This window comes from Perognathus longimembris, chromosome 12 (genome assembly GCF_023159225.1).
Source record: "Perognathus longimembris pacificus isolate PPM17 chromosome 12, ASM2315922v1, whole genome shotgun sequence".
Taxonomy (NCBI): Eukaryota; Metazoa; Chordata; class Mammalia; order Rodentia; family Heteromyidae; genus Perognathus; species Perognathus longimembris.
Window position 1 is genome coordinate 5947337 of NC_063172.1, and position 19144 is coordinate 5966480.

General features: G+C 50.8%; 1 protein-coding gene across 1 annotated transcript in view; it reads left to right on the top strand.

The window, feature by feature from the left end:
- The window catches only part of Zfat (zinc finger and AT-hook domain containing), a 134853-nt gene that overhangs the window by 67806 nt on the left and 47903 nt on the right, over positions 1 to 19144 (top strand). The window contains exons 8-10 of the mRNA XM_048358468.1: positions 2256 to 2343; positions 4547 to 4696; positions 8002 to 8175. Of these exons, the coding sequence (XP_048214425.1) occupies positions 2256 to 2343; positions 4547 to 4696; positions 8002 to 8175 (412 nt within the window). The remainder of the gene's footprint in view (positions 1 to 2255; positions 2344 to 4546; positions 4697 to 8001; positions 8176 to 19144) is intronic.

The window sequence follows — 19144 nt, forward strand, 5'->3', positions numbered from 1 at the left end:
CCAAAATAGAGCTGAGTATGAGGTCAGGGAAATGGAGGGCAGGGACGGGAGCCCAGGAGAAACCCCAAGCCTGGGATGCCACCTAGAGGACGTGTGCGGCACTGGCCGGCCAGAGTGCTTGATTGAGAGCTGGCCGGACTTCCTAGGCGTTCCGGGAGTTGGGTGGAGAGCCACCCAGGCTGTTGGCTTGCTCCCGGGGACTTTGGTTTGTCAGCATAAGAGTACCCTTTCCTAGGTGTGTGCATGCGGGGAGCACCAGCCTCAGGTGTTTTCCACAGAGGAGTTTGGGGTGGCTCTTAGGGGTCTCCTCAGAGAACCCTGGGGTGCGTGAGCCCGTGAGAAGGTACGCAGCACAGGCTGAGTTGTGCAGTGACCCAGGGGAAAGCCCTCGCTCGCTCCAGGCTGCAGGCCAGGCTCCGTTCCCAGCAGTCAGTGTGCTCGCTCTTCTTCCTTCGCCTTTGTGACCCAGAGAAGCCGTGGGTGTTTCTTATTGCCACTGAACAGGTGAGAAAGGCGGGGGACCGAGAGGTGACATCACAGCAGTGAAGTAGTGAAGCCTGGAGTCCACGCTGCGGCTTTGAGGCCCGGCTGTGCCCTGCTACGCGAGGCCTCCCCGCGTGCCCGGCCGGGCGTGGACATCCAGCTCTGTGCGATGGCCCGGGCCCGAGCGAGTTCCTGAGCGAGGCGGAACCGAGGCACCTGCTGCCCTCGGGAAGCTTCTGGCCATGTGGCTGGCACTGTTTGGTTGCTATTTAGAGGTTTGGGGGCAGGTGTTATCCGAGGAATAGAAGACTCTTGCTGTGAAAAGTTTCCAGTGGGAATTAACTCTTCCTCCTCCAAGTCTGTGACCATGGGTCAGCCTCCCCTCCCCCCCTTCCCCCCCCCCCCCCCCCGCCAAACCTCCCATCTAGCATTTTCCAGCCTCATGGCTCCCGCAGCTTTGCCTCTGGGGTCCGTTCACCTGGGTGCCCAGATCCTTCCCAACAGAGTTGGGCGTTCTGCAAGGTGGGTTTGAGAAGTGCATCCCAGGGCCACGCACAGGGCACATAAGAGACGTTGGTCCTCGCTCGGTTTTGGAGACTGGAAGTGCGCGCTCAGGTGTCGTCGGGCCGGCTCTCCTCTGAGGGCGGGGAGCTGGGCCTCTCCTCGTTTCTGGGACTCTTCGGTGTTTCTTAGCTTGTAGAGGTAATGACATCCCAACTTGGGTCTTCGTGTTGTCCTGAAACTCCTGCTCTGTCTGTGAATGTGTGCACGTGTGTGTATGTGTACATGTATGCACGTGCGTGCGTGCACAGATTTCCCCTTCATTTCTAAGGGGAGGACGAGTGTGCAGTAGATTGAGCTCTGGCAGGAGAGCAAAAGCCAGGGCTTGGTTGATCTGCGGAGCTGCTCCCGAGTGGAGCGACCCCGCCAGCAGACGCAGAGCTTCCTCCCTCGCCACGGCCGTGGGCTCGCGGTTAGCGGGAGAGGGCAGGAGACGTCCCGAGCGCACGTCGGGAACTCCAGTTCCCACATGGGCCCCTCCCCTCAGACCTGGGGCTCGTCACCTCGGGCCTCAGCTTCTTAATCTGGAACGGGCACGTCTTGATTTTTTTTCAGTGCTCGTTAGTCTCTTTATAATGAAGTAAAATCCCACGCGAACCACACATTCGGTGCTGAGGATGTCGGGTATTGTTGGGTTTGGCGGCCACCCCCATCTGTGTGAGGGAAATGTGGCCTTGAGGTTGAGCCGCTAACCTTTTACCCCTTATCCCAAGACTGTCACCTCCCCGGCTGAACTGGAGCTATTCTCCTGCGGTTCAGCTCTCCAGGGGACTGGGCAGGGACTGAGGAGGTCGGCTGTCAGGTGCATTGTGTGTGCCTTTGGTTTTGATGAGCTGTTGATGGTGGTTGTGCTGGTGTCAGTGGTGGTGATGATAGGGATGATGGTGGTAATGAAAAGATGTGTCGCGGTGATGATGGCGGTATTAATGACGGGGTAGCTGTAATGATGGTGGTGATGAGATGATGTGGTGGTGGTGGTGATGATAAGAGTCCTCGTCGTGATGACGATGATGGTCGTGGTAGTCATGGTGGTGATTACCGTTGTTGGTGATGATGATGAGGTAGTGATCATGGTGGCAATGGTGATGATGGTGATGATGGTGATGGTTGCGATGATGATGGTGGTTGTGATGATAGTAGTACTAGTTGCTCTTCTATAGAGCCTAGACTTAAGCAGTACAGTCAACTGATTATATTCTCTTTCCATTAAGGACAAAAGGAGTTATTCTTGCCCTGTGTGTGAAAAGTCTTTTTCAGAAGATCGATTGATAAAGTCACATATCAAGACCAACCATCCTGGTAAGGTTTTTGGATTTTAGTATATTAATCTTAATCTGCTCATGTATATGATCAAAGTACAGCATATGCATGGTGGTCGCTCATGATGAAATTGCATGTAGTTTAATACATGTCAATAAAATTGCTAATGTTTAGTTTAAAACACAGCATCAGATGTCATTTTCACTATATGAAAAGGAAGAGGAAAGCAAAAACAAGCAGGGACTGTGTGTGGTGGTTCATCCTATGATTCTAGTGATGGTTTATGGTAGGAAGCCAGAGATAGGAGGACTGCGTTCTGTGGCCAGCTCTAGGCAAAAACGTGAACTCTTACCTTGAGAATAACTAAAGTGAAAAGAGCTTGGAGCCTGGATCAAGTGTAGAGCACCTAACTAGCAAACTTGAGGCCCCGAGTTCAGACTTCAGTCTTGCCCTTCCGAAACAACAGCCACAGAAACAAAGCAAAGCATCTGCCACAAATATGGATTTTCTCAGCATTGCCATCATGTTACAAATACAGAATTCATAGTGGTTCCTATTACTACCTAGTGTTTGTCCATTTAAAATTTCCTGGTTTGATCCAAGACTGTGTTACAGTTTTTTGTTTGTGCTGGTCCTAGAATTTAATCTCAGGGCCTGGGTGTTGCCCTTGAGTTTTTTTGTTTTTTTTTTGAATAGTTTTTATTGCTGGTCTAGGAAGAAAATAGAAGCAAATATCCAGAATTCTGATATTTATGATTCTTCCTACTTTTTCAGTAACACTAAACACAAGAAATGCTTATACATTAAAGTCCCACTATATTGAGCTATACTGTGTTATCACTTAAACATTCTGAATTGGAGCACAGACTATCACTGATGTGAGGTTCAGTGGTTTCACAGGAAGGCTGATACTTTATCTCATGTGAATTAATTTCTTTTTTTTTTCTTCAAATTTTTATCATCAAACTGAGGTTACAGTTTCATACGTTAGGCATTGGATACATTTCTTGTACTGTTTGTTACCTTGTCCCTCATTCCCCCCTCTCTCCTCCCCCTTTCCCTTTCCCCCTATGAGGTGTTTAGTTCACTTACACCAAACAGATTTGCAAGTATTGCTTTTGTAGTTGTTTGTCTTTTTTTACCCTGTGTCTCTCAATTTTGGTATTCCCTTTCAATTTCCTAGTTCTAATACCAGTATACACGGTTTCCAATATACTCAGATAAGACCAGCACAACAATGTTCATCGCAGCGTAATTTGTCATAGCTAGAATCTGGAACCAACCCAGATGCCCCTCAGTAGACGAATGGATCAGGAAAATGTGGTACATATACACAATGGAATTTTATGCCTCTATCAGAAAGAATGACATTGCCCCATTTGTAAGGAAATGGAAGGACTTGGAAAAAATTATACTAAGTGAAGTGAGTCAGACCCAAAGAAACATGGACTCTATGGTCTCCCTTACTGGGAACAATTAGTACAGGTTTAGGCAAGTCACAGCAGAGGATCACAAGAGCCCAATAGCTATACCCTTATGAACACATAAGATGATGCTAAGTGAAATGAACTCCATGTTATGGAAACGATTGTTTTATCACAATTGTAACTACTTTCAACGTCCCCTCTGTATCTGTAGCTTCTATTATTAATGATGTTCTTGTATCACCTTCCTGTGGTTGTACCTACACTATCTCTGCCCTTGAGTTTTATTGCTGAAGGGTAATACTTTACTACTTGAGCCACAGCTTCACTTCTGGCTTTTTTTTTTTTTTTTGGCAGTTAATTGGAGGTAAGATTGTCATGGACTTTCCTGCCAAGACTGGCTTTGAGCCATGATCCTCAGATCTCAGCCCCTTTAGTAGCTTGGATAACAGGTGTGAGCCACCAGTATCCAGTTACAGTTTGTTTTTGTTTTTTAAGTTGAGATGGAAGGATTTTTGTTTAGTGATTATGTCACTTACATTTCTTGTATTCTGTAAGTTCCCCCTTAGCCCCTCTACCTATTTTCTAAGGCACTGATTTCTGGGAGAAACGAGGTGCTTTTCCTATAGGCAGTTTCATATCCTAACTCCGACTGCTGCTTTGCAATAGCTGAGTAGCTACGAGGCATGTCAGGCTCTAGTTTACCTGGCAGGCAGAATTGCTGCTCCGGGACACCTTGAGACACACCGTGCCTTTTCCCCATAAGTGACGGAACTGGGACATTGGTTCCTCTGATTACTACGCTCCTTTTCTTCCAGAGGTTTCCATGAGCACCATTTCTGAGGTGCTTGGGAGGAGGGTGCAGCTGAAGGGGCTGATTGGGAAGAGAGCCATGAAGTGCCCGTACTGCGATTTCTACTTCATGAAGAACGGCTCGGACCTTCAGCGTCACATTTGGGCTCACGAAGGTGGGTAGCGGTCCGTCCGCGGGGAGCGTGGCTTCCTGTTTGCGCTTGGCTGCTTCACGTCGAGAGCCCTGTCGTCTTGTGCTCTGCCGTTCCACTTCTTCAGCACATAGATCTGTATCCATCAGCCAGCAAAGAGCAGGGAGTGAAATCGCTACCTGATCCGCCACATTTGCAGGGAGTGGAAACGAACACTTCCTCCGAGCTCTGGCTGCAGTTGTGGTGAGATAAATCACTACACGGCTCTTGGCAGCAAGGAGGAAGAAGAGGAACGCCCGTGCTGCATTCGGAGCAGCGATGGCTCTGTGCACCACGTGGTACCTTGCGTGCAGCAGGCATCGAGGGGCTGTTGGTGTTAGAATGGAGATGAGCCTGGGTGCCCATGCCTCACACCTGCAACCTTAGCTATTCCCGAGGCTGAGCTCTGAGGACTGCAGTTCAAAGCCAGCTCGGACCGGAATAGCCATGAGACTCCGATCTCCGCTTAACCACCACAAAGCCAAAAATGGAGGTGTGGCTCAAGAGCTCTAGCCTTAAGTAAGAGAGGCTCAGGGACAGTGCCTAGGCCCTGAGTTCAAGCACCAGCACTGGCTGGGCGTGCGCTGGCCACCAGGCGGCGTGCTCAGCGCCCTGCCCGTACTGTCTAGACCTTAGAGTCGATGCTCGTCTCCACTTTCCAGTGTGGGTAGTGAGCTCGTGGAGCTTCAGGTATTTGCCTGTGGTCACACAGCTCGCAGGCGGTGGGACTGGCCCGAGCCGTCTGCGTCTGAAGCCCTTACTTCTCACCTCTCCTCTGCTGTATCTCAAGGAGACACTTCCCGGGCTGACACGGGGGTGGAGGGCTTGAGGGCGGCGCCGGGTGAGATGTACAGGAGGCTTCTTGGTCACAGAGTCGAAGGCTTTCCTAGCTATGGGTCTCGTTTCCCTCAGCACAGAAGGAGGGAGAGGCCTCCTCTGGAGGGTGGTTTGGAAAGCACTTGCTGGGATCAGAGACCAAGGGGCTGACCCCCAAGGGGAGCCCAGAAAAGCCGGAGCCCCCGGAGTCCTGAGGCATCCAGCGATGGATGAACTCACACGAGAGAGCCCGGGGCTGGAGCCGGCGAGCGTGGTTCAGATCTGCCATTCACGAGCTGTGGGATGAAAGAAACATCCCATTCTTCTCACCTTCAGCATACTTCCCTGTAAAAGGGAATTTATTCCAGGGATCAGGGAGCTAATTTGTAGAAAATCCTCAATGGAAGGCTTAACACGTAGTAGGGCCGAATACATGGTTGATACTATTACGCTTATGAGTGTAAGCGGTACATTAGTATTGCGTACTTATCATTTAGAAGAAACTCAGTATTTAAAGAGTTCAGAATTGTGAGATAGAGGTTCAGAAAGCCAGAGGATGCTGCATTTTGTTGACATGTCCTGGTACTGTGCTTTCATAGTCGAGGGATTTTTCTGTGATAAAAGAAATGCCAGGGTGTACTCTCCCTATACTCTGCATCTGTATACTCTCCACCCATTTATTCTCTATACTCTCCATACATATACTCTCTACCCATATACTCCCCACTTGTATACGCTCTACCGTATACTCTCTACCGTATATCTCCATATGCATACTCTCCATACACATACTCTCCACCCGAATACTCCCTACTGTATACTCTCCAGTGTTTGCTCTCCACCTGTATATTCTCCATTGTATACTCTCCACCCATATACTCACCAGCTGTGTACTCTCTACCATGCACCCTCCATGCGTATACTCTCCACCCATGTACTCTCCACCTGTATAATCTCTACCGTATACTCTCCATACGCACACTCTCCACCCATATTCTCTCCAGCCGTGTACTCTTCATCTGTATACTTCTCAGTATTTGGATTCTTTTGATTTAATCCCTGCACCATTTATTTCCCTTCCCTATTTGCTCTCAAAACAGAACAAAGGCTGAGCGCCAGTGGCTCACACCTGAAATCCTAGCTAGCTATTCAGGAGGCTAAGGCCTGAGGCTTGTGGTTCAAAGCCTGGGCAGGAAAGTCCGTGAGACTTTTGTTTTGTTTTTGTTTTTGTTTTGCCAGTCCTGGCTTGGGCTCAGGGCCTGAGCACTGTTGTCTCTGGCTTCTTTTTGCTCAAAGCTAGCACTCTGCCACTTGAGTGCCACTTCTGGCCACTTTCTATATATGTGGTGCTGGGGAATTGAATCCAGGGATTTATGTATACAAGTCAAGCACTCTTGCCACTAGGCCATCTTCCCACCCCGTGAGACTGTTATCTCCAATTAGCCACCAGAAAACTGGAAGTGGCACTGTGGCTCTAGTGGTAGAGTGCTAGCCTTAACCTGAAGAGCTCAGGAACAACACCCAGGCCCACAGTTGAAGTCCCACAACTGACAAAAAACCAACAACAAAATAGAACAAAGGACAAGAAAAACAGAAATGAAAATAATAGATGAACAAAAGAGAAAACATGGAGAAAGGAGAAAACAAACTAATCATGGGTAATGGTATAGTCTTGTAGTTGATTCACTATATAGGAGTTTATTCATGCACCTGGTGTTTGCTGCTCAGAGGACCTGTAACTTTGTTCAGGGTTTTATAATGGACAGATCAGAGTAGGGACTGGTTCACTACTGCTGTTTTAAACACTGGCTCTTGGCAGGTGGACAGAAAGGAGAACTCAGAGTAGACGGTGCCTTAGGGCCTTGCTGTGCAGGGAAGGCCCTCGGATATTTGTTGAAGGAAGCGTTAGTTCCAGCGCCCAGTGTGAGCCACTGGCTCCCCTGACAACCACCCATGCTGTCTAACACTGTTTTATGAAATAATATATTTCCACATGTGGTGCTGAATGCTTGATCCCACTGGTTTTTGCCAAGGCCCTTGGAGCCTTTAATTTTATTTAGGTTAATTAGTTCCGTTGACTTGAGTGACTGTCTGCTCTGCAAACTTCTCTGCCCTCCAGGGATTCCCAGAGTCTGGGGAGAGGCAGAGGAGAGCAGCTCACTGTGACCCACCACAAGCCTTCCAGGAGCAGCGAGTTCCGGGACGGGGGAGGATGGATGGGCCGCTAGGGCCGGCTGTGTGGGAAGGTCAGGGAGCTGTGGGCTGGAGGTCACTGGTGCCCCCGAGGATGGAGCGGTGCTCGCGGAGTCTTGATACGGGGACCACGGGGCTCGTGCGGAACACGCGCGTGCCCTGCTTTCTTCAGTGCGCGTTTCACGCGGGCACGACGTGTCCCTTTGGCCTTGCGTCCCCGTACGTGCACACACGTGCGCGACTGTACATGGGGCTCTGTGCTTTTTGTCCTCCCCTGGCAGGTGTGAAGCCTTTTAAGTGTTCTTTGTGTGAGTATGCGACGCGCAGCAAGAGCAACCTCAAGGCTCACATGAATCGCCACAGCACCGAGAAGACGCACCTGTGTGACATGTGCGGCAAGAAGTTCAAATCCAAGGGGACCCTGAAGAGTCACAAGCTCCTTCACACGGCTGATGGTGAGTCCCTGGCCCCGGGGATCGGCTATGGACGCGCATGCGCGTCGGCAGCTGGCATTCCAGGCCCACGGGAGGAGAGCCCCTCTGGGGGGGGGGGGGGGCGGGGGTTCTGACAGGGTGGCCGGCCCTGGCCCGTCTCCCTCCACTCCGTGCCCAGTCACCGCCGGCCCCGACTCCGGCATCTACTGCACAAACTCTCTGGGTGTGCGAGATTGAGGTGGGGTGGTGGGGGGCATGGAGGAGGAGACCGCTGCAGGGAGGGGGGCATCCTCGGGAGGCCTTGAGATTTGGTTCTGGAAGTTTCTGTCTGCTTCCACCCTGCATCCCACCTGCGGTCTGAAGTTCTTGAGGATGCCCTCGGAGTTCCTCTGTGCAGTCCAAAACGGGACTCAAGGTCTGTGTAGTTTTGACCTCGATCAGGTATATAGTTCAATGGGTTTCTAATTTCATATTGCTTCAGAAAATGATGATTGGATTCGGTGTTTTTTTGCTTTTTTTTTTTTTTTTTTTTGTCAGTTGTGGGGTTTGAACTCAGGGCCTGGCTGCTGTCCCTGAGCCTCTTTGTGTTCAAGGCTAGCGCTCTACCACTTGAGCCACAGAGCCACTTCTAGTTTTTTGAGTGGTTTATTGGAGATAATAGTCTCACGGGACTTTTCTGCCTGGGCTGGCTTTGAACAGCAGTCCTCAGAGATGACTGAATCCTTGCTTGTGACGGCATGAGGTACGTTCTGGGGACTCTAGGTCAGAAAGCGCCAATTTCTCCATTCGAGAGGTTTTGATCTAGAATGGAGGACCAGATAAGCAGGTAGGTATCTGAAGATGAGTTGCAAGACGGCAGCAAACCCAGGAGACATGGGGACGAGGGCCTACGTCTTTGTGAATGGTGGACTCAGAGCTAAGAAAGTCCTCCCGCTGTGAACTCTGACTATACGAGATGTTAAGCGGTGTTGGGTTTCCTGCGAAGGACTTGTGAACACTGTAATGAAACCGTGAGACGTTATTGACACATTTCTCTTATTATACTTAACCATTGATGCATTCATTTTCAGTTGCAGATCTTAGGGGAGTTGTGACCATTGTTCCCTCCCTTGACTGTCGCACGTTCTGGGAATCATCTTGTGCGTGAGCTGGAAAGGTCCCGGGCGAGGATGGGCTTGAGCCTGATGCGCTCTAGAGAGGCTGGGGGCTGGGCCGAGAGTCATCAGAATTGTGGACTGAAGGACCGGCTGGAGGTTGAAAAAGAAGCAGAGTCATGCCTGCTCAAATTTAGTGCTGTCTAAGTAAGAAAACCCATAATGGAAATGAAATCTCCAATGACAGGAAAGCGCTCCCGTGTGAGGAACGCCAGCAGGAAAGTCGTGGGCTTATTGATGGATTCTGTGCCCCCCGCGCCTTCCAGCTAGAACCCCGGTTGTCGGTTTCCCCTAGCCGCCCTGGGTTGCGAGGCACTGTCCCCGGTAGGAGGGCGTTCCCTGGGGTCTCGGGTCTGCCTCTGCGATCCGAGCTGAGCTCCCGGGAGCCTGTGCACCAGAGGGGCCCTGGGAGACGGCCGTCACGGGCGGAGGGGGGGTGGGGGTCCGCGTCAGGATGCATCGAACCGGACGGCGGGAATGTGCGTCGGGTCTCTTTGTCTTGTGGCATCTTTCTGACGTCGTGGAGAGCTTTGTGGTGCTCCACAGTGAAGAGGTGAGACTTGAAGAGTTCAGCCCTTGTGCTGCGGGGGACACACGGGTAAGGAGGCCGATGGGCCGGAGGGGTGAGGGCTGCTGCGGTTGGATCCCGTGTGGACGGGAGATGACTGCTTTCCCCACGGCCGCGGCTCGTTATTGGTGTGTCCCCGTGGACATTTGTCTTCTTGAAGGGCGCTGGGGTGCTGAGTTTCGAGGCCCCGGCGTCTGACCTAGCGCCACTGACGGCCAGTGACCCAGCGCTCAGCACCCTACAGGTTACTTTTTCCTCTTTTCATCTTGTAAAAACCCTTTCACTTTTACCCCCAGTAACATGGTTAACAGACACACTTTGAAACCAGCTTATTTATGAACTTACTAACATGCACAGTGTAGATCCTATTTTATCTTATTGGTTTAATAGAATTCTTTATATGTTAATAATCGCATTTTGCAAGCATTTCTCCCAAGATATCATTTGCTTTCATATCTGACTTAGGCTGCTTTTTCTTTCTTTTGTTTTTGTTTTTGCCAGTCCTGGGGCCTGAACTCGGGGTCTGAGCACTGTCCCTGACTTCCTTTTGTTCAAGGCTAGCACTCTACCATTTGAGCCACGATGCCACTTCTGGCTTTTTTCTATACATGTGGTGCTGAGGAATCGAACCCAGGGTTTCAAGTATACGAGGCGAGCACTCTACCACTAGGCCATCTCCCCAGCCCTTAGGGTACTTTTTTATGGAGAGAAGTTGGATCACTTTGCTCCTTTACATATTTCTGTATTTTCCTTTATGTTTTTATCCTCCATGAAGTCACTGTGATGAAAGAAACCTTCCTCATCTTGGGGAAGTTCCCTTCCTTCTTGGGAAGTGTTATTTCCGGTTTCGTAATATGATCTATGAGCTTTCCTATTCTTTTTTTTTTTTTTTTTGGCCAGTCCTGGGCCTTGGACTCAGGGCCTGAGCACTGTCCCTGGCTTCTTCCCGCTCAAGGCTAGCAGCACTCCGCCACTTGAGCCACAGCGCCGCTTCTGGCCGTTTTCTGTATATGTGGTGCTGGGGAATCGAACCTAGGGCCTCGTGTATCCGAGGCAGGCACTCTTGCCACTAGGCTATATCCCCAGCCCCAAGCTTTCCTATTCTTGAAGCTTCCTTCAGTGTGTGCTGAGCGGAACCTTCGTTTCCACACAGTTGTCCACCCCTCTCCATGTTAATGTAGAAGTCCATCCTTTCGGTCTGATTGTGCTGTGCCTAGAGTTCCCAGGACGTCAGCTCTCATCCGAGACTCTGGCCTTGCCTCCGTGATTTTTGCTCTAGTGCATTGTTTTAGAAGACACTGTTTTAAAACACTTAGAATTTTATTATTACACACACACGCATACTATTTCATTCCGTTTTCTTTTTCGACGATACTTCTTTGATTCCTCACTTAAGTATTATTCCTTTGGGGGCAAATTTGAAGTTGTCCAGTCAGATGAAGGAAAGCATCTTTACTTCTGCCCGTGGGATGACCTTGAGTGCCCTCTGCCGATGCCGGCCGCGAGCTCTGAACTCAGCAGGCCGTGCGCTTGCTTGCACGTAAGGTGGCTTGTCTGCCTTGGTGATGGGGGGGCCTCAGCCTCGCCCCTGAGGGCACTTTGCGGTGAGCCTGGGTCCTGCCCGAGACGCCTTGGCCTCCAGCGTAGGTGTCACGTCCTCAGAGACTTGGGGTTCTTTTGTAGAGAAGCCATAGCTGAGCGGGGTGGGGGAGGCCTGTCTCGAGTCCCGTGCGCCCCTCCTCGCGGGGTGACTGGGGAGATTACCTCTCTGAACCTCGGTTTTCTTATCAGTGGAATGAGGATAGCTGCGCCCCCTTTCTGAGTGATTTCTGAGACACCCCCCCTCCCCCATGAGGTAGACAGGGTGCTGTTTTCTCCTGCTTTCCTAGCTGCCCCTCCCCGGTCACCTGGAAGGCCACCGGGCACAATCTGTGGGTGCTTTTCCTTCCTTCCATGTGTGCACCCCAGTTGAGTTCTCTTCCTCGATTTTGAGTTCCACTGACGCGGAGGGCCGCAGACCGGCATCCCCTGCCCTGCCTTCTCCCGAGCCTCAGCTCTGGAGCCTCCACTGCGGATGCCCAAAGGACCGCTCGAGCTTTGTGTGCTCATCACAAGCTCCTGGCCTTCTTCCCTCCGCCTGGTCTCCCAGGGCCCAGGGGAGCCAGACCTTATTATGACACGACAACCCCTTTGGGCTTCCGTGCTGCGTAGTGGCTGCCCCCGTCTTCCCTTTGTTTTTGGCTTGTAAAAAAAAAGTACTGGAAACATGTAAACGTCGCTCTTCCTCTCAGCTCCCAGCCAGACTCGGCCAGAGTCTGCTGACTCCCTTCTGTACCCCGCCCAGTGCAGTCCTGGGGACTCCCCGGTCCACGCTCGGGTCACGGGGCTGGGTCAGTCTCCCCCGTCTGCTGTCAGCCACAAAGGGCCCGTTGACGAGCCCCGCACGCGCTTCCTCCAGCGAGCCTCAGCGTCCACCCTCTGCTGGGCACCGCCCGGCATCCTATCCCTGTCCAACGCGGTCATCTCCCGCCTCTCTGTTCCTTTTTCAAAAACTTGACACAGGCTTGGTTTTTTTTTTCATATCTTTCTTAATTGTACATAAAAGAAAAAGAAGGAAGCAATTTGGTGATCCTTATGAAAATGTGTTTCCTTTGGGGCTCAACGTTCCTGACGGCCGCTGGCCCGGCCGCCAGTGTCTGAGGTCGTGGCTGGTCCCCTTCGACCCTGGCGATTTCCCAGCACTGTCTCCGGCGGTTCCCCCAGCCGGGGTACCCGCTCTGCTGGCTTTGTTGCTGACCTCTCTGATCCTCTGAGGAGAGTGGGATCCGGCTGCCCACACATGCCTTTGCGTTGACATCTTGTGTCCTTCCTGAGGGCTGGGGGACTTTCTCTGCTTCTGGCTGAGCCATTTGGGCCCTGGCGGGGTCATCCTTTTGCCCATGCGTTCAGATCAGGACTGAAAAAAATATCCTCTGAGTGAGCCCCACTTGGGTTCCCTTGTCCCTGTGTTACCTGTCTCAGGAGTTCTGACAACTTTCCTTACTTATCATGCTTTTGGTTTCCACTGCTGGGAGAACTCTCCACCTGTTTGTTACTCAGTCATGTTGTTTTCTATCTCTCTTTACACCTGTCTTTTTCCAGGATACTGCATCATTTACTTGTGTATAATCTTTCCACCTTCCACTAGTGTGGCGTGTGTGTGTGTGTGTGTGTGTGTGTGTGTGTGTGTGTGTGTGTGTATTGATCTTGGGGCTTGAACTCAGGGCGTAGGCAGTGTTCCTGAGCTCTGTTGCTCAAGCCTAGTGCTCTACCACTTTAAAACACAGTTCCACTTCCAGTTTTCTGGTGGCTCACTTGGACATAAGAATCTCACAGACTTTCCTTCCTGGCCTGGCTTTGAACTGAGATCTTCAGATCTCAGCCTCCCAAGTAGCTAGGATTACAGGTGTGAGCTACTACCAGTGCTCAGCGAAATCAAACAGGCATTTTTGACTGACTATGCTTGTTTTGTATCCTTGGTGTTTAGAATACCGTCTGGTGTATAATAGGTTCTCATTAAATTTTTTGGGAGTAAATAGGTGAAAAAATGTAAACTGTTTTTCATAAAGTGGTTGGGGTATAGTAGTACTTAAAAGTACCAATTATTTCCTCACATTTTATATCTCAGATAATTGTGTAAAATCAAACGCTGTGAATTAGATATCTTTTAAAATATGGCTGAGGAGCTCACTATTAAATGAATCTTCTTGGGGATCTTTTAATGAAATTAAAAGCTATTGAGTAATTATCCTTTCCCTTACCTGCTTGCAAGGCTAATTTTTTCAGATTTATTGGCCTATTCACAGTGATATACCCATGTTTATTGCATTCCCGTTTCCCAAAGGAGCTCATTATTGTGTCCTAGCAAGGATGGGCTGTTGTAGGTGAAGGTTCCACTTAAACGGCTTTAGCGGATAGTGTGTGCACCAAGAGGAATTGACCTGTAAAGGACCTCATCAAATACTGCATGGATGTCAGCAGTGTGCCAGAATTAGTGGGGAAGCCAGTGTAGCAACCCCTGCTTGGACGTTAAGAGGGGCCTAGACATGTGGTGTGGTGTGGTGGTTCCCACGTTGAGGCTGTGTCCAGAGCTGCAAGGGAGCGCGTCGATTGTGCAGTGCTTGTGTGCGTTATGCAATCAAGCGAGGGCTCTCTAATCACAAAACGGGCTCCTTGAAGTTCCGTGCTGATTCTTTTGGCTGTCCCTTTTCCCCCAGTCCAATCTTCCATCCACTCAGATGCAGAAGCCCTGTTCTGGTGACGTCTTTGGAGGGGAGTAACCAGCTTTCTGGCACTCTTGTAATGTGTAGTAATTAGACAAGTGGAGAATATGGGAATCAGGTCTGAGTAGAGGAAATGGCCGCCCTCCCTTCTTCGGTGAAGCGATCCCGTGACCACATCTTGAGACAGTCTAGAAGAAGGGACTGTGAAGGTTTTGTTGGTTTGTCCGTGTTATATTTAGCTCCCTTTTTTATTCTCTAAAAGCGAAATCATTCTAGTGTAAAGGAGCCTCACTTACGCCGTGGTTAAGAAGAAACCATCACAGAGCCTGAGCCAGCAGCCTGAATTGGGATGGGCTCCTTGGCTCGGGAAGGAGAGGGCGGAGGGGCGGGGTGGGACGGGCCAGCTGGGCGGACTTGGCCCGCTCTGTGCCTGTTGTGTGTGTTCCTGGTGCCTGGGGAGGGCGGATCGGATTTGAAGGCCCAGGAGTACCATAATAGAGCTGCACTCTGGCTCCACACGAAGCTCTTCTTGTTATGTTTTCTGCACCACAAGACCAAAGCCACCACCCTGGACACTGAGCCTTGCAAGATGACTGAATAGGGAGCCTGCACTGATGAGTATATTAAACTCTGCAGTAAATCTCACTTACCTAAAGCCTCTCCTTGGTGGAGGGGTCTCAAAGATGCAGCGTCTGTCAGTTTAATAAACCAGCTTGGTGCCTTTGTTCTCTTACTGGATGCTCTCGGTCCCCTCCTGATCCGTTTCTCCTGGCATAAAAACTGACGTACTAATTACAGAGAACCATGAGGTTTGGCGTGTAAAGTACAGAGACTTCTTGCACTGTACTTTTTTTTTTTTTAATTGCTGCAGCTATTTTGGTTCTGATTTGCCATTGCGCAGAGTACTAGAACCACGAGGCAAACGGCTTAGCAAAGTGCTGGCAGCAGCGTGCCCGCGGGGCCTCCTGCGGGATTGCTCTCGGCACGCAGGCCGCCTCCGCGCTAGGCCGGGCGGGTAGAGTGCAGCCTGGATAGGACACGTCCTGCCCGGGAGGCCCGGAGCAGGCGCTTCCTCATCCCTACTTGACGCAGAGAAGTGTTGGTTCCTTGTGACTTTAGTAACAGAGTCTAGTGGCTTAGAACAGCGCAGGTTTCTTGCGTCCCAGCTGTGGGGGGGTCAGCAGTCTCCCATCCGGCTGTCAAGTCAGGCTGCATTCTCTCTGGAGACTTGGGGGCTTCTGCGTCCCGGGGCTGCCAGCCTCCCGTGGCTTGTGAGCCGCTTCTTTCTCCCAGACAGCCAGCAGTCCCATCCTCCAACTCTTCCGACCCTGCTTCGTCCGTGGCATCCTCTCTTGTGATTTCACTGGGTCCACGTGGATAGTCCAGGACCGTCTCCCAGAGCAAGATGCTTTTTAACTCGATGGCACCTACAGAATCCTCTGTTCTCTGTATAGAGTTGCACGTGTAGGATTCGAGGAGTGGGACTGGGGTATTTTGGTGGCTGGTGGGGGCGGCCTGGGGTGGAGGTGGGGGGCTCACACTGCATGTGAGGGTCCGGGAAGCGCTTCTCTAGGGGCGGGGGTTCTTATGTTCTCAGCAGCTCTCAGCTACGCACGGTGAGGATGGATAGTTGCAGTGGTTAATCTGCACCATCAAGGGAAGAGCATTTCTCCTCTTCTAGATAGTCTGTCAGTAGGATGGCACAGTGCCGCAGAAAATAGCCAGGGCAATACTTTTGAAAAAAGGATAGAAAAGAAGTATAAAGTCAGTGTTCCAAAAACGGCTGAAAATTTACTTATGTAAAATATCACCTTTCCCGGTAAGCCTGGATAAACAGTCATCAGGCGACATTCTCACTGTTGTGCCTGTAGATACTTTTACCAAATAACAGTCTAGATTTATGGAAATTTCTTCTCTGAGTGCGTTCAGGCCCCTTTACGTTTGAGGTATGCACGCAGTCTGATTTGGCAGAGGTTCTTAAGGCAGCAGACGGTTCAAAACAAGTTGCCTTAAATCTAGAGGAATTTCCCACCATCGTCATCTCCCTCGAATCCGATGGAACCCAGATGCCCGAAGCCATAGGTGATGGCGGAGATTCTCCCGCGTTGCGCTCCTCTTTAGTTCTGTCTAGAGCTCTCCTTGAGGTAACTGCTGCCGGATGGAATCATCAAACCTTCCAGGGATGAGAAATAGGGGAAAGGACCGGTGCCCTGCATGGCCAGGGCTTTCACAAAGTGGGGGCCTCCAGTGGACACTCGGGGATGAGGTCCAGGGCTCTTAGGCCCTTTTGTACTTCTGTGCCCACCTGGGCCTCTACAAGGCAGGTGCTCTGCTGACTCCCCTTTCCTTCCTTCCTGCCGTGGGCAGGGCAGCTGCAGGTTTGCTATGCCTCTCTTCTTCCTCTTCCCTACCTCTGAATCCACCCCCACCCCCAGCCCTGGCTCTGTAACCCGCCCTCAGGTAAGGCTGGAGCACAGGGCAGGTGGGAGACTGCTTGCTTTGACTATCTGGAGATGCTGGAATTCAGCCAGTAGCCCACTGCCAGGCTCAGGCTGGGCTCAGAGGTCGGAGGCCAGCTGTGGTGATCAGTTCCTTCTCCCTGGGAGGAGGCCAGGAGCTCCCTTTAGACAAAGAAACAGACTCCTTCTAAGAGGATACTTAATTCTATAAAGACGTCACCCTTTCGAAGGTCGAGCAGAATCTATGAGGACGCTCCGCCCTCCGTCTTTGAAGGGGACACCCGTTTTTGAGGGAAATGGAGCCGGTGGTGGAATGCTGTATCTGCGGCGGGAGCCACGGTATCTGCGGTGGGTCCCTTGGGTGGCCTGGCACCCAGAGGACCCCGGCCGAGCCCCACAGCGCACCTGCTGAGTGGGCCTGTGCCTTCTCCTCCCACAGCAGAGCCCGCCTACGCTACAAACTGCCACGCGAGACTCACGCTTTCTCTTTGAACGGCGTGACTCCTCTCACCTCTCCTCGGTGAATGTGGTGCTGCTCTGGGTGGCATCCACGATGCTGACTTCCAGCATCATGTCTGACGTTTGTCTGCCTGTGAACTTGATGGAAGTCGATCGAGACCATATGTATTCTTCGAGGTTGCCTTCATTTCTAACATGACATTCGTGAGACTCATCGAGGCGGTTGTAATTTTGGCTTTTAGCATCTGGGCTTCTAGGTCAAATAAGAATTCCCTAAGGAACCGAGGTTGTGGATTTCTTAACTTTTTTTTTTTTTTTTTGCAATGCGGGGCATCCCCGGGAAGAGGCAGGTGACTCAAGATCTTCTTCTCTCGAGCAAAACTTGACTCAAAATGACTTACAAAGGCTCCATCCTGCTTCAGAAGACAAGAACCAGCTAGCCCTAAGATTCACATTGGAGGCCCCTGTCTCTTTCTTCCTTGTAAAGAGAGGGGGCCCAAGATGTCTGGCCTGACACAGTCCTGCAGGCCAGGGTGCCGCCGGTGCAGGCTGGACAGGTACCTTCAAGCCTTGGGTACCACGCCGTAGTTCGGTGGGACCAGATCTGTGGCCTCCGTGCAGTAGACAGTGAGCTGTCTCAGCCTGTCAAACGTGCTGCCAGTGGTCTGAAATGCAACATTACATCACCACCACAGAACCCAACCCCATCTTACCAGGGTGCTCCCAGGTCTGTCACCTAAGGTGTGAAGGACTCTTCTAAACCTTCCCTCCTGTTGGTTCATGGAGTGATGATGTAGCTGCGATGACAGTATAGAGATCATGGTCGTTACCTGGAAACTCATAATTATTATTCCTTGTTGCTGCACAGTCCAGTGTAGGAGTTGTGTAATGTGATTATATTCAGGTGGTGATTCATTCCCTTATTTTGGACAATCCATGATTTTATTTGTTCCTTTGTTCCTTAGCACTTAGGTGGCAGGGGACTTTTCTCTTCCATGAAAACCTCCCCTTCTCTTGAGTTCTTCCTTCTCACACAGTTCCAGAAGCAGGATGGCCCTTGGGCTTTGATGGCTATAGTTTTGCGTTGACTGTCAGGCTATGTTACAAAACATTATTCCAGAGACATGGAAGAGACCCATGTGAACTCTTCCATTGTTAATACTTCATGTTCCCAAACAAACCCTCCAGATCGCAGTTTGCATTTACTCGGTAACTCAGATTTTGCACGGAGGAAACAAGCTCCTGTTCACAAAGCATGCACGGTACTAGCTCATAGTGCCCTCGGTGTGTTTTCTGTCCTTGGAAGTTCTTTCTGTGGATTAACTCTGGATTGGTTCCCTCTTTTTTTTTGGCCAGTCCTGGGCCTTGGACTCAGGGCCTGAGTACTGTCCCTGGCTTCTTCCCGCTCAAGGCTAGCACTCCGCCACTTGAGCCACAGCGCCGCTTCTGGCTGTTTTCTGTATATGTGGTGCTGGGGAATCGAACCTAGGGCCTCGTGTATCCGAGGCAGGCACTCTTGCCACTAGGCTATATCCCCAGCCCCGATTGGTTCCCTCTTGAGCTCAGTGTTTACTCCCGCCCCTCTTTGTCCTCTGCTTTCTGGGGTCTTGCTGTTTTGCACTCGTACTTGTTGCTTGGGGCACTTGCCTAAGTTCTGGTTGGCCTAATTCCCAGATTCCCTCACTTCTCACCACGGAGACTATGGGGTGAAAAGCGGACAGTGCCCGCCTCATAGTGCCCACAACCCACGAGGTACCACACAGACCAGCAGGGATGCACCCGGGCACCGCGTTGGCCTTCAGACAACGTAGCTACAGTGGTGGACAACAGTGATCACAGCAAGCAGAAAGCAAAGTTGGTGTCACAAGGCTAAACTTTGGAGTGAGCAAGACAGGTGTATTGATGTAAATCAATAAAATATGCTACGTTACAGTGGAACTTACGGAAGCATCTCAGATATTAAAAAATTGGGATCTGAACATGGAAATATGATTCTGAAATGATGTTTCCATATAAAAATAGCCTAAGCTTCGGAGTGCTAGAAGCAAATCAGTAAAAGGGGAGGGGTTGTCATTTACATAGCACGAT